Source organism: Mirounga leonina, unplaced genomic scaffold, assembly GCF_011800145.1.
Source record: "Mirounga leonina isolate KUSES-001 unplaced genomic scaffold, KU_Mleo_1.0 Mir_177, whole genome shotgun sequence".
NCBI classification, from domain to species: Eukaryota; Metazoa; Chordata; class Mammalia; order Carnivora; family Phocidae; genus Mirounga; species Mirounga leonina.
Genome location: NW_023270459.1, coordinates 5,794,293 through 5,806,719, shown reverse-complemented (window position 1 = coordinate 5,806,719; position 12,427 = coordinate 5,794,293). Strand labels below are relative to the sequence as shown.

General features: G+C 59.2%; 1 protein-coding gene across 1 annotated transcript in view; it reads left to right on the top strand.

Moving 5' to 3' along the window:
• Positions 1-7,729, top strand: part of CHST8 (carbohydrate sulfotransferase 8) — a 65,515-nt gene extending 57,786 nt beyond the window's left edge. The window contains exons 2-3 of the mRNA XM_035023496.1: positions 6,017-6,054; positions 6,623-7,729. Coding sequence (XP_034879387.1) covers positions 6,017-6,054; positions 6,623-7,729 — 1,145 coding nt within the window. The remainder of the gene's footprint in view (positions 1-6,016; positions 6,055-6,622) is intronic.
• The last annotated feature ends 4,698 nt before the right edge of the window (positions 7,730-12,427 follow it).

Genomic DNA, 12,427 nt, shown 5'->3' with positions numbered 1-12,427 from the left:
GCCGTGTTATGGGTTGAACTGTGTCCCCTCACCCAAATTATGTTGGAAGTCCCCACCCCTGGGACCAATGACCGTGACCTTATAGATCCTTTGCTGATGTCATCAAGTCTGGATGAGGTCATTTGGGTGGGTCCTAGCGCGAAATGGCTGGTGTCCTTGGAAGAAGAAGAAAAGGCCCACAAGGGAGGACAGCCATGTGAAGAGGGGAACAGAGGCTAGGCCTCAGTGGTCACAAGCAGGGAACGTCTGGGGCTGCCAGAAGCTAGAACTAGAAGCTGTGGTGGGTACACGGCTTTCATTCCAGACACAGCCTCCAGAACTGTGAGAGGATAAATGTTGGTTATTTTAATGACTTCAAATACCAGCTTTGTGGTACCTTCTGACTGCAAGCCTTAAGAAGTCAGTATACCCCTGGCGATGGTGAATTTTGTGTCGACTTGACCGAGCTATCGTGCCCAGATGTTTGGCCAGATACCAATCCAGATGTTACTGTGAAGGCATGTTTTTAGAGGTGATCAGTATTTAAGTCCGTAAGCTTTGAGAAAGGCAGATCACCCATAATGTGTCAGAGAAAAGCCTGAGGTCCTCCAAGGAGGAAGGAATTCGGCCTCTAGGTGGGCCCTCAGCCTCAACCTGCAACGTCGACTCTTCCCTGCATCTCCAACCTGCTGACCGGTCCAGCAGGTTTTGGATTTGCCAGCCTTCCACATGAGCCGATTCCTTAAAATAAATTCCCCCTTCCCCCTCCCCCCATTTGTGGATCCTAGTCGTGGAGCCCCTCCTTCAGAACCCTTCCATGCTTCCTGTGGAGTGGGGCCTGGGCGTTCCCTCGGGGCTTCCTCCCCTGACCCCAGCAAGCAGCACACCCTCCTGGCTGCGTTTCTCCTGCCGGCATCCACGCTTCCCACCTTGCGGCTCACCAGCACTGTGTGAGGACCCGAACACCACCCGGCCGTTCAGGCTGCCCCCTGGACCATACGTGAGGCTCAGGAGCTGCTTCTTTCTAAGGAGGACGTGACATAGCAGAACAGGGCAAGGCTGCTCATCCACCAGATGCACCTGCCAGGGAATCTGGCTAGGACCAAAACTTTGTATCTCATACGTGGTGGACACCAAGATGCAGTGGGGGCCTCATTTTCAGTGTCTTCCCCGCTCAGGCCAGCCTGAAACCCCTGGAAGTTTCCTGGCCTGATGGGCAGCATTAGTGGACATGTGGGGAGACAGCACAGATGGTTGTGGTCACGCAGGCTCAGCCACCAGAAGATCCAGGACATGGAAAAGGAGCCAAGGAAACGCAGTTGGGGGTAGCTCTGGGGATCCAAGAACCACAAGCTGAAACTGCACAGAGCAGGGACTGTGGGCTCACACCCATGCCTCATGACCCATGTTGGCCCCTTCCGTTCTCTGCCATCTGTTTCCCTTTGCGGGTCCGACTCCTTCAGGACCGTCCTACCTGCCTCCAGGCCACAGTGTTCAGAGCAGCAGGACCCTCTCTCCATGATCAGGGCCTGGGGCTGGGATTTGAGCAGCCAGAAGCGCAGTCACACTCCTCAAACATGGTCAACCAAGGGCTCATGTGGCAACTTCCAGCCCTTTCTAGGAACTTGGGTCCTGTTTTTGACCCATGTCAGTGTCGCCAGTCTACACAGCCTGACCCTCAGAGGGTCCTGGGCATCAACGATGGGGGCTTTTGAGTTGAACCCAGCAGGTCTCTCTCCTGTGACTTGGAGAGGAGTAGGCAGCAACCCTCTCCCCAACAGCCCATGTGCCTCTGAAGCCCCGTCCACAGTTCTGCCCCAGACTCAGGCTGCACAGCCTAATTATAAGAAACTGGCCACGCAGGGACTCCTGGGGGGCTCAGTCGGTTGTGTCTGACTCTTTTTTTTTTTAAGATTTTATTTATTTATTTGAGACAGAGAGAATGAGAGAGAGAGAGCACATGAGAGCGGGGAGGGTCAGAGGGAGAAGCAGACTCCCTGACGAGCAGGGAGCCCGATGCGGGACTCGATCCAGGGACTCCAGGATCATGACCTGAGCCGAAGGCAGTCGCCTAACCAACTGAGCCACCCAAGCGCCCGTGTCTGACTCTTGATTTCGGCTCAGGTCATGATCTCAGGGGTCCTGGGATTGAGCCCTGAGTCAGGCTCAACGCTCAGTGGGGAGTCTGCTTGGGGATTCTCTCTCCTTCTCCCTCTGCCCCTCCCCCAACTCACGCACACTCGCTCGCTCTCTCTTTCTCCCTTTCTTGCAAATAAATAAATCTTAAAAAAAAAAAAAAAGAGGGGTGCCTGGGTGGCTCAGTTGGTTGGGCATCTGCCTTCAGCTCAGGTCATGGCCCCAGGGTCCTGGGATCGAGCTTAGGGTCAGGCTCCCTGCTCAGTGGGGTGTCTGCTTCTCCCTCTCCCTTTGCCCTTCCCCTCTGCTTGTGCTCTCACTCTCTCTCTCTCTCTCTCTCAAATGAATAGATTAAAATCTTTAAAAAAAAATAAAGGTGATGTGTCAGTTTTCCGTATTTATGAAAAAAAAAAAAAAAGAAAGAAACTGGTCACATACACCATCATCAGCCTTTTCCTCCCCTTGGCAGGTAACCAGTAAGCTTTTCAGCCAAACACTCTGAAGAAAACCCTGAGCCAATGAAGAGTTCACAGTGTGGCGCCCACTTGGCAGTCCCAATAACTGACGCCTTGTTTATTCTCACCAATGCTCACTCTTATCATACAGCATGTGTTTCAACCACTCTGCAAATGTCATCTGTCCAGAAAGAGAAAGCGGTTGTTTTTTTCTTGTCGTGCAGGGGATGGAGCTCCCTTACAGATTGTTAACATTATGTTGAAAGGAGAAGACAGGTAACTCAGACGCCGAACATGGAGCATGTACATGACTTGCCTTGGGATTCCCCTGTCGCAGGGAAGGGGGGTGGGAGGCAGCAGAGACGTGTGGTGGCATTGGTGCCATTGGATGGAAAAGGAGGCTAGGGGGTGTGGTTTATGTTGTTCAGCAAGCCCACTGTTTCTATCTAGGTTGCGCATTCATCTGAGGGCTTGGGAGGGGCTGGTGGTGGTTATATTGAAGCCGAGTCCCCGCCGCCCCATAAGTCCCCCCACCATGGTACCAATTCTGGTGGCTCCTGGTGGTCCTATGTCCTCATGTGTGACGCAGAGGTGGGGGCCCTTTGGTGTCTTTCCCCGTCACTCCACAGAGCTGTCCAGAGTGCTGAAGTGCAGCCCACTGGGCATACGCAGACCCCGTCCTCAAGGCACCCAAGGCTGCAGACCTTCACTTGCTCAGAGCTAGGGGTGGGCTTTGCTTTGGCTTTTATCCAAGCAGTGCATCGAGGAGTAGCTTCCTCCACAGAAAAAGTAGGGACAGTGGGCCCCTGGCAAGGGGGGGAGCATGTTACATTTCCTTCATTAAGTTTCTGTCTTTATTCCAAAATGGCATATGGGATAGGGTCAATTCTTTGCCAAATGAGCTATAATAAGTTTAAAGGCCGAGAACGTACAGCCTGTGGCACATTCAGGCTCCACCTAAGGTCTGTTGTTGGGTTTTCCACAAGACTTTTTCTTTTCAAAGGGGGCAGTTGCAGCCAGGTTGGCTTTATTGGGTAAAAGTGGCCAAGAGGTCAGAGATGCCCTGAGCCCCAGGCTCTGTCCATCAGGAATGTTCTCTCCAGCCTTTAAGTGGACCAACCTGGAAAACCTCTTGAGGCTCAGCATCCTTCTGTCCAGTCTGCACAGATAAAAAAAGGACAGGCCCCACGGCCCACCACCCTCCAGGCTGTGAGGACAGTGCCAAGAGGTCACAGCTGTAGGGCTTGACATCTCCCTAAGCACATCCTCACCCAGCTCCACTGGCTGGCAGGGTGCCTTTTGTGAGTGGCTCCTGAGTCCCACTCTTGGCCAAATCTGGCATGACTCATTTGCTCCAGAAAATGAATATAAATAAGCACCACCGTACCTTGACAAGTTGACAGGATTGACAAGCAGAGTAAATTCCTGTATCTGAGACTCTGAGGAGGAGAGGTGATTTAGCAGAGCCAGCTGCCATCACCAGAAGAAAATAATTAAGGAAACCCAGCAGTGTGGAGGGAAAACTGAGTGTGCAGCGGGTCCCTTCTGCTGAAGGGATCTGTGATGACTGGCTGCAGGAGGAAACCCTCACATGCCAGAAAGAAATGGGCTCAAAAAGCTCATGCAGGGATGAGGCAGAGCAGGGGAGGGGTGGCCAGCAGGAAGGAAGTAAGCTCTGGGCTGAGAGGGGGACCCTGGTGAGGGGCTCCATTCTAAGAGACTCCTCTCTCAGGCAAAGTACCCACTGTCTGCACCCCATACCCTGAGGGGGGCAGCCGGTTCTACATGGAGCTTCCCCTCAGTCTCCGTGGAAGAGTCTGGAAGCCTTGTTTCAGAGTTCCTCCATATGTACACACATATTGCCCGTAAGCTTGGGAATGCCCAGGAAGTTATGGACACTCTGTCCTCTGCCCGGAGAAGGGCACACCCCTGTTCCCAGCCCAAAGGGATCCAAGAAAAATACTGCAACAGAAGAAAGATGCAACGTGCCCAAGTTCCACTTTTGCTTCACTTTTGGAACTCGAAGAAGTTCCCAGGAGGTTCAGGGAATGTAGGCTTTCCATCCCAGGGCTGACCTTGCATCCCCACCTCCTCACTAGCTGGAGAGTGAAGGAGATGTATAGGCACATCCTCAGACTGATCAGTATGAGGCCAGGGTCACAGCAACGGCTGAACCTGTAAAACGACCTCGTGGAGAAATTGCCAGGGCCCCCGGGGTCAGGGACTGGATGTCCTCTCACCACCTGGGTTCCTGCCACTGGACCTATGCCTAAGTACACTTAGACAGCAGGGGACAGGCTGGGCCACCAGAACATCTCACGCACACAGCCCAGAACAGCCAGAACTTGGCCAGGTGTGCCCCGTCCTGCCAACTGGAAGTTCAAGCCTTCTCTTTAAAGGGTAGCTGGTGCTGATTGTGACGGTGCTTTCAACAAAGCCTCAGAGTAGAAGCAGCCACTTACAGGCACCAGAGCAGGAAGAGCCTCTGGTGCCTCAGTGGCCAGGCAGGGATGGGGGAAGGAGGCCAGAACTCCTAAATAGGTTCCCCCAAAGGAAATCGTCTTGTTTTACTAGGACCTCCCCCAAGACCAACCAGAGTATGAAGCAGAATCCTCCCATCCAGCCGAAGGTTCACTTCCCAGAGCTTGTTATCCTGGGTGACTTCGGCCCCAGCCTAGCTAAAGGGCCTCCTTGGGGGGAAGAGGGAACATCGTGGCGTGTGGTCAGCAATGCACTGATCTGTCTCCATCTCCAGTGACAAGTGCTTGCCGGACAGTCACTCTGTGCCTGGGCTCTGCTTAGGCCTTTGCAGGGGACCGGGGTGAGCAGGAGGTGGCCAGCTCACGCCAGAGTCCCAGTGCCAGCTGAGTTGGCCAAAATCTCAAAGTAGGTGCTTAGGTTAGGGGACTTCCCAGAGCAAGTAGGGAGACCCCAGTCCAAGGGAAGGAGTGTGTTCCACTCCCAGGCCTGTGCGTGCGAAAGTGTGGGTGTGAGTGTGTTGTATTCCGAGCACAGAAAGTCCACATCGGTTAGAGCAAGGGCTGAGCCAACGGGCCATAGAGAGAGGATGGACAGAGCTTTCCGAGGGTCCTTTCCCCGTGACTTAATGACAGCGAGGTTGCATGGGGGCGAGGGGCGGTGCTGTGGGGTTCCCGGCTCTTCCATGGAGCAGGTGGCCACCTTTCGAGACCTTCCAGGTCGTATCAGGAGGTGAGACACTGAGAAGCCATCATCAGCTGGGAACCAGTGGGACCACATCTTGCTGCACTCCCATTTTCCAGATGGGTAGGGCGGTGGAGGGGCACTCACACTGAGCCGTGCCTCCCTGAACTGAGCCCAACCCAAGTGCCCTCCAGCCCGGGGGCCCAACCGTCCAGAGCCCGTGAGCAGGTCCTTGGGAGCCACGTGGTACTTCTGTCACTAATACTGTCCTCTCTGCTTTTCAGGAATAAAGTTCAGCATCAGGCCGCAGCAGCCCTACAACGTGAGTTCTGAGAGTCATAAATCTCTGCACCGGCCGCCTGGGGAGAGTTGGGGAGGGCAAGGAAGAAACTCTGGAGCTCATGTCGAATCCATTCTTGGAAAGAAAAACATGCCCGGTCCTTCCCAGGAGCCCCGGGAACAAAGCCCAGGGCTTTGGAACCATGAATGTCCCCTTCCTGTTAGCTGGCGGCTTTGGACTTGTGCTAATAGATGCGGTAAATCTGAGCCAGCCTCCTGGGCCGCCAGCTCCCTGCCCTGTCCCGCGCCACGCGGAGGTTCCTGGGAGGCCTGCGCCATCTCGTGGCTCAAAAGGCCCTTGCACCTCTGGCCTCAAGACCATGGCCGGCGAGGGGTGGGGGCCTTCGGGGACTGGACCTGGGCTCAGGCCAGAGGGGTCCCATCCCACAGGGTCAGCTGGTCTCCTTCTCCCTCACCCGGAAAAAAAATCTCAGGCCACAGAGGGGGCAGGGACCCCGGCCGTAGTGAGGGCCTGACCTGTGTGACCCTCAGTGCCCCGCTGATAACTGTCCTGCCCCCCCCCCGCATAACCATTTCTCTTCTTGCCCCAGGACCTCCCACCAGGCAGTTCCCAGGATGGTGACTTGAAGGCACCTACGGAAAAGGTCCCCAGAGACTTGTCCGGCCGGGCCCCGAGGGGCTCCCGCCTGCTGGCGCCCCACCGGCCTCAAGCCCAGCTAAACGTGGGGACCCGGCTCCGGCCCCGGCAGCGCCGCCGGCGGCTGCTTATCAAGAAAATGCCGGCTGCGACAGCCATCCAGGCCAACGGCTCGGCCGGCGCCTTGGCGCGGCCGGCACCCTGGGCCCCCGACGGCCACTGGGTCACCCTGCACCACAGCCAGCAGGAGCGCAAGCGGGTGATGCAGGAAGCGTGTGCCAAGTACCGGGCCAGCAGCAGCCGCAGGGCGGTCACCCCCCGCCACGTGTCCCGCATCTTCGTGGAGGACCGCCACCGCGTCCTGTACTGCGAGGTGCCCAAGGCAGGCTGCTCCAACTGGAAGCGGGTGCTCATGGTGCTGGCGGGGCTGGCCTCGGCCACCGCCGACATCCAGCACGACACGGTGCACTACGGCAGCGCCCTGAAGCGGCTGGACGCCTTCGACCGCCAGGGCATCCTTCACCGCCTCAGCACCTACACCAAGCTGCTCTTCGTCCGCGAGCCCTTCGAGAGGCTGGTCTCCGCCTTCCGCGACAAGTTCGAGCATCCCAATAGCTACTACCACCCCGTGTTCGGCAAGGCCATCCTGGCCCGGTACCGGGCCAACGCCTCCCGGGAGGCCCTGCGGACGGGCTCCGGCGTGCGCTTCCCCGAGTTCGTCCAGTACCTGCTGGACGTGCGCCGGCCCGTGGGCATGGACATCCACTGGGACCACGTCAGCCGGCTCTGCAGCCCCTGCCTCATCGACTATGACTTCGTGGGCAAGTTCGAGAGCATGGAGGACGACGCCAACTTCTTCCTGAGCCTCATCCGGGCGCCGCGGAACCTGACCTTCCCCCGGTTCAAAGACCGGCACTCGCAGGAGGCGCGGACGACGGCGCACATCGCCCACCAGTACTTCACCCAGCTCTCGGCCCTGCAGCGGCAGCGCACCTACGACTTCTACTACATGGACTACCTGATGTTCAACTACTCCAAGCCCTTTGCGGACCTGTACTGACGGCGGGGGAGGGGGGGGGCAGCCGGCCACGGGCAGCCCAGCCCCACGCACCCGCACCTGTCCGCAGGGGCGGCCCACGCCCCGGGGACAGGAGGAGCCGTGACTGCTCAGTGCCGCTGGCCCTATGTGGGGGACAGAGGCCCGGGCCTTGGATGGGGGCCTCTGGCCCTTGTCCCATCCCCACTTCCTCACTCTTCAGCTGAGGAAGATGCTGGGGGTTGAGCAGGACCCCAGGAGTCCCAGCTGCAGACACCCAGCTCAGCTAAGGGTCAGGATGACCAGGGAATTCTGAGGCCCAGAAGACGAGGGCCCCAGCGGTGAGGGACTTCCTGCCGTCCCTTCGCCATTGCCTTGTACCAAACCACATGGTTTGCAGCTTTTCTATGACCCAGGGGGGAGGTTCCCTCGGAAGGAGGTTCCAAATAAAGCACATGGTTTCCAGAGTAGCAGTGTCTACCCTTTGTGTTGGAATGGGAACACATGGTCCCTTCCCTCTGCTGTGGGGGCTCTTTCTCCCTCCCCAGGATGGCCTGAGCCAGGCCTCTGCAGGTCCGGCTGCAGGAAAGGGGGGGAGCGGCCTACGTGGGAGGGGGAGCGGCCTACGTGGGAGGGGGAGCGGAGGACCCAGGGGCTGCAGCACCCGTGGCTCAGGCTCCTGGGGCCAGCACTCGGTCACCTGGGGCCTCTGGTCTCAGTACCGGCCCATTTATCCCGAAAGGAGAAGCTCCACCTGTCCCTGTGGAGGCCCAATGGGGTCCCTTCCTGTTAGTCACTTTGCCAGGGGCCCTCTGAGGATCTGCCAGAGCTCCCTGGGCAAGCTGCCATGTGGGGATCCATGGGGCACAGCACAGGGGTCTCAGTGGGTGTGGCATTTCCGGGTGGGGAACGATGCTCTCCCCCTCTCTCAGCGTGGCTTTCTCTCGAAGCTGTCATCTCCAGACCCCCGCCCCTGGCCTTGAGCCCTGGCTCCATTCACCTGACCAGACCACCTTAAAGCTTTCAGGACTGCCCACCCTTGGGGGAGGAGGAAGAGAAGCCCGTAGGGGGAACCTCTCCAACAGTGTACCTTTTCCCGCGCAGTAATGGCTCTGAAATTGTCCAAAGCCAAGGTGGTTCTGTGAAAGGTCCCAGAGACAGTGTGTTGGAGCTTTGAGTGGGGCTGAGGCTGTGACTCTGTCGGGTCCCGTTTGTAATGGAAAGTGCTGCCTGTTTCTTTTCTTTCTTTTTTTTTTTTTAATTTATTTGAGAGAGAGAGAATGAGAGAGAGAGCATGAGGGGGGGAGGGTCAGAGGGAGAAGCAGACTCCTCGCTGAGCAAGGAGCCCGATGTGGGACTCGATCCTGGGACTCCAGGATCATGACCTGAGCCGAAGGCAGTCGCTTAACCAACTGAGCCACCCAGGCACCCAGTGCTGCCTGTTTCTAAAGGTCTGTCTGTCTGCCTGCTTTCAGGCCTCCTCTCTCCACCGGCCTGTGTCTGCTGCATGCCCTTCTGTATCTTTCTGTGGGCCCCTCTGCGGATCTCCCCAGGAGACTGCTCTCAGTCTGTCCCCACATGTTGGCGGAGACCCTGCTGGTCCCAAGGTGGCCATGCCGCTGGCTCCCAGCCAGCCTCATGCTGGCGTGTGTGCCACTCCATCGCCCTTTCTGCCTCCGCCATGGGCTCCGGAAACATATGAAGGTGGGACAACGAACGAGGCCACCTCCCACCTGCTTGGGGTCACGGGCATCCAGGAACCGCAAGCAGGGTGAGGGCCCCCCTTCCCTGGGTTCCAGCTGGAGTGGCCTGGCCATCTGGCAGGAGGGAACTCCGAGGGACGGGAAGGAGGCTGTGGCCAGGGCCCGAGGGGCTCTTGGGTGTGGACGCTCCAAGGCCAGGTCGGTCTGAGAGGAGGCAGGGAGGGACCCGGCCCAGGAACAGGTGCACCTAGGCTGCAGTGCTCGCAGTGAGAGGGAAGCCTCCATGCACAACTAGTGTCTCCGGGCAGGGACGCATCTGGGGAAGCCTGAGGCCGGGTGTCACCATGTCATCCCATCAGCCAGGGGGACACCTGGAAGCCCAGCTTAGGCAGCCTGTGGGGCCCCTTCACCCACTGCTGCTGCTTGGACCCAGTTTGGATTGCCATGGGACCACCCTCCCACCGCATGCGTGCGTGTGTGCACATGTGAGTGTGCGTGTGCCTGGGTGTGCGTGTGTGTGTGTGTGAGTGGTAGGCATCTGCCGGGTGTCAGTGTCTGGGGTGAAGGTGGTATGTACCATGCGTGAGCGTGTGTATGTGTCGGGGTGGGGGAGGGTACCGCGGACAGTCCTCCTTCCTCTCTGGAACCATCTTGTGCTGCGCCCTCCCTGACCCATCTCTGCCCCTTTTCATCTGCTCACCATTTTGTGGGTATAGTCTGGAGGGCCCCAGGCTCTTCCCAGGGGTCAAGCAGGCCCGTGAAGTTGGGGAAATAACTCCAATCCCCAGTGCCCTTCCCCAGCTGCGTCCTCCAAATGGGGGCCTGTCTGGGGCAGCCCACAGTGAAGTCCCTGCCAGTCCTTCTCATCCCCAAAATCTGGGGTTTCCACTGGGGCCTATGAGCCTCAGAAGCCCTGGAGTGCCCGGGGGAGGTGAGATGTCAAGTCCAGCCTGGTGGTCTCTGGCCTCAGACACATGGCCAAACTCTCCTTCTCCCCTTGTCCCACCAGCCACACACACAGGGGCCCAGGACAGATGTGGTCAGGCCCTAGACCGAGAGACAGGCTTCCAGCACCCACTTCCCCTCCCAGGCAGGGCCCATTTGCCAACTTCATCCTCCAGGTTGAGCCTATTGGTGGGGTTGGGAGTCCCAGGAGAACCCCGAGGCCAGGAGGTGGTCTGCTCTCACTCCCCCCATCTCCTCCTGGGCCTTTCCTCTCTGGGGAACACCCATGGCTGATCAAGGGGATTGCCTCCTGGTAGCTCCCCACCACCCCACCCAGAGCTGGGCACTGGGGACTCAGGAAGACCTCGGGCCCCAGGATGGAGCAGGTCGTCTCCAGGAGCTGGGGGCAGGTAGTCTGGGTCTGAACAGGGCCCATCTCTGGGGACCCATGCTGATGATACAATGATGCTGCATGAAGAATAAACAGGTACCCTGGGGTAGCCTGAGAGGAGCCTCACCTGGTAGGGGAGAGGAAACAGTGTGTTAGCCCCGGCTGCTCCTGCCACAGGGCTGGGGCGGTTGAAGGAAGAGGCAGGGGGAGGCGAGGAGAGCATGGGAAAGCCCTGAGCTCTGATCCGTCCTGTCGGCCTGGCCTGGCTTGGAGGTGAGGCTGGTGCTGTACCCTGACTCATGCTGCTCAGAAGGGTAGTCTCAGCTATGAGGTGGCCGCAGACGGTATCCCGGAGTCTGGCTGGGCTGGGACCACTTGGGAACAGACGCTCCTGGCCCCTCCCTCACCTCTGCGCCTGCCTCCTGAAGGGAAGGGGGAGAGAGTAGGGGGCGGGGCTGCTCCCCAAAGCACATGAAACCTAGGGCAAGTGGCAAGGGTCAGGGGTCAGAGGTCAGACGTGAGTAGTTCCAAACCATGGGGCTTAGGGTCTGCCAGCCTGAATCAAGCGCCATGGTGGGCCACGCTGTGCTGGCCTCCCCGGTAAATGCCTGAGAGACCCCTCCCAGCAGTGCTGACCGTGTGCCTCGCCCTACAGGTGAGGAGACTGAAGCCCAGAGCTGCACAGCGACAGCACCTGGAGCTGGGATCCCACCCGGGGAAGTGGGGCTGGGACCCCTCCCTACGTGTCGTCTCCGCCCCGCCCCCTCCACATCTGTGTGGCGCCGGGCGGGCACTGGGCGGGCACTGGGCGGGCGCTGGGTGGGCGCTGGGCGGGCCTGGAGGGCGCTGGGCGGGCGCTGGGCGGGCCTGGAGGGCGCTGGGCGGGCCTGGAGGGCGCTGGGCGGGCGCTGGGCGGGCCTGGAGGGCGCTGGGCGGGCGCTGGGCGGGCGCCGGTCTCCGCTGGCAAAGGCGGCACTCGGCCACCAGGGGGCGCCAAGTCCTCGCTCTTGAGCAGGGCCCAGGCTTTCCCCGGCCGGCCCACGAGGTGGCAGCAACACTCCTCGAGTGTGCAGCCGCAGGCGGGGTGGCGGATCCCCAGCCGCACGGGAGACCGGGTCCCCAGCCTGGCCCCCGGAGTCAGCCGGTCTTCTGCCCTTTCCCCCTCCGTGGAGTCATGGAGGTCCTGCCTCTCCAGATATCTCTAGGCAGGCCCAAAAGTCATTCCCAATATGCCCGCTCCAAAGGACCCACCGGCCCTAACTCCAAGCAGGAAAAGAGGCCGAGTCCCCACCCGCACCCCACCCCACTCCCCCGCCTCCTCACGTGGGCCTAATGGGGCAGGCAGGTCCCCGGGTTGTCGCCAAAGTGCAGACACAGGGAGGACACAGAGCGTGGGAGGGCCCCGTGTCCAGCACCCCTGCTGGCTCCACTCCGGGTTTTGGCGGCAGGCTCAGACTTGCGGGAGGATCCTGACCTGCCTGCCGACCTTGAACACTGCTCCGTCTCATCGCCCTGGCAAACCCCAAGCCAGCCAAGCGCCCATCCCCCACTGCAGGAGGAAATGGTCACAAACCTCACGGGGCCATTAACGACCTGCTGTGTCTGTCCCCCGTTCCCCATGGGGGTGACCTCGGGCCTTCTATGACCTCAACACGCATGTACATGACACACTTACGCAGACGT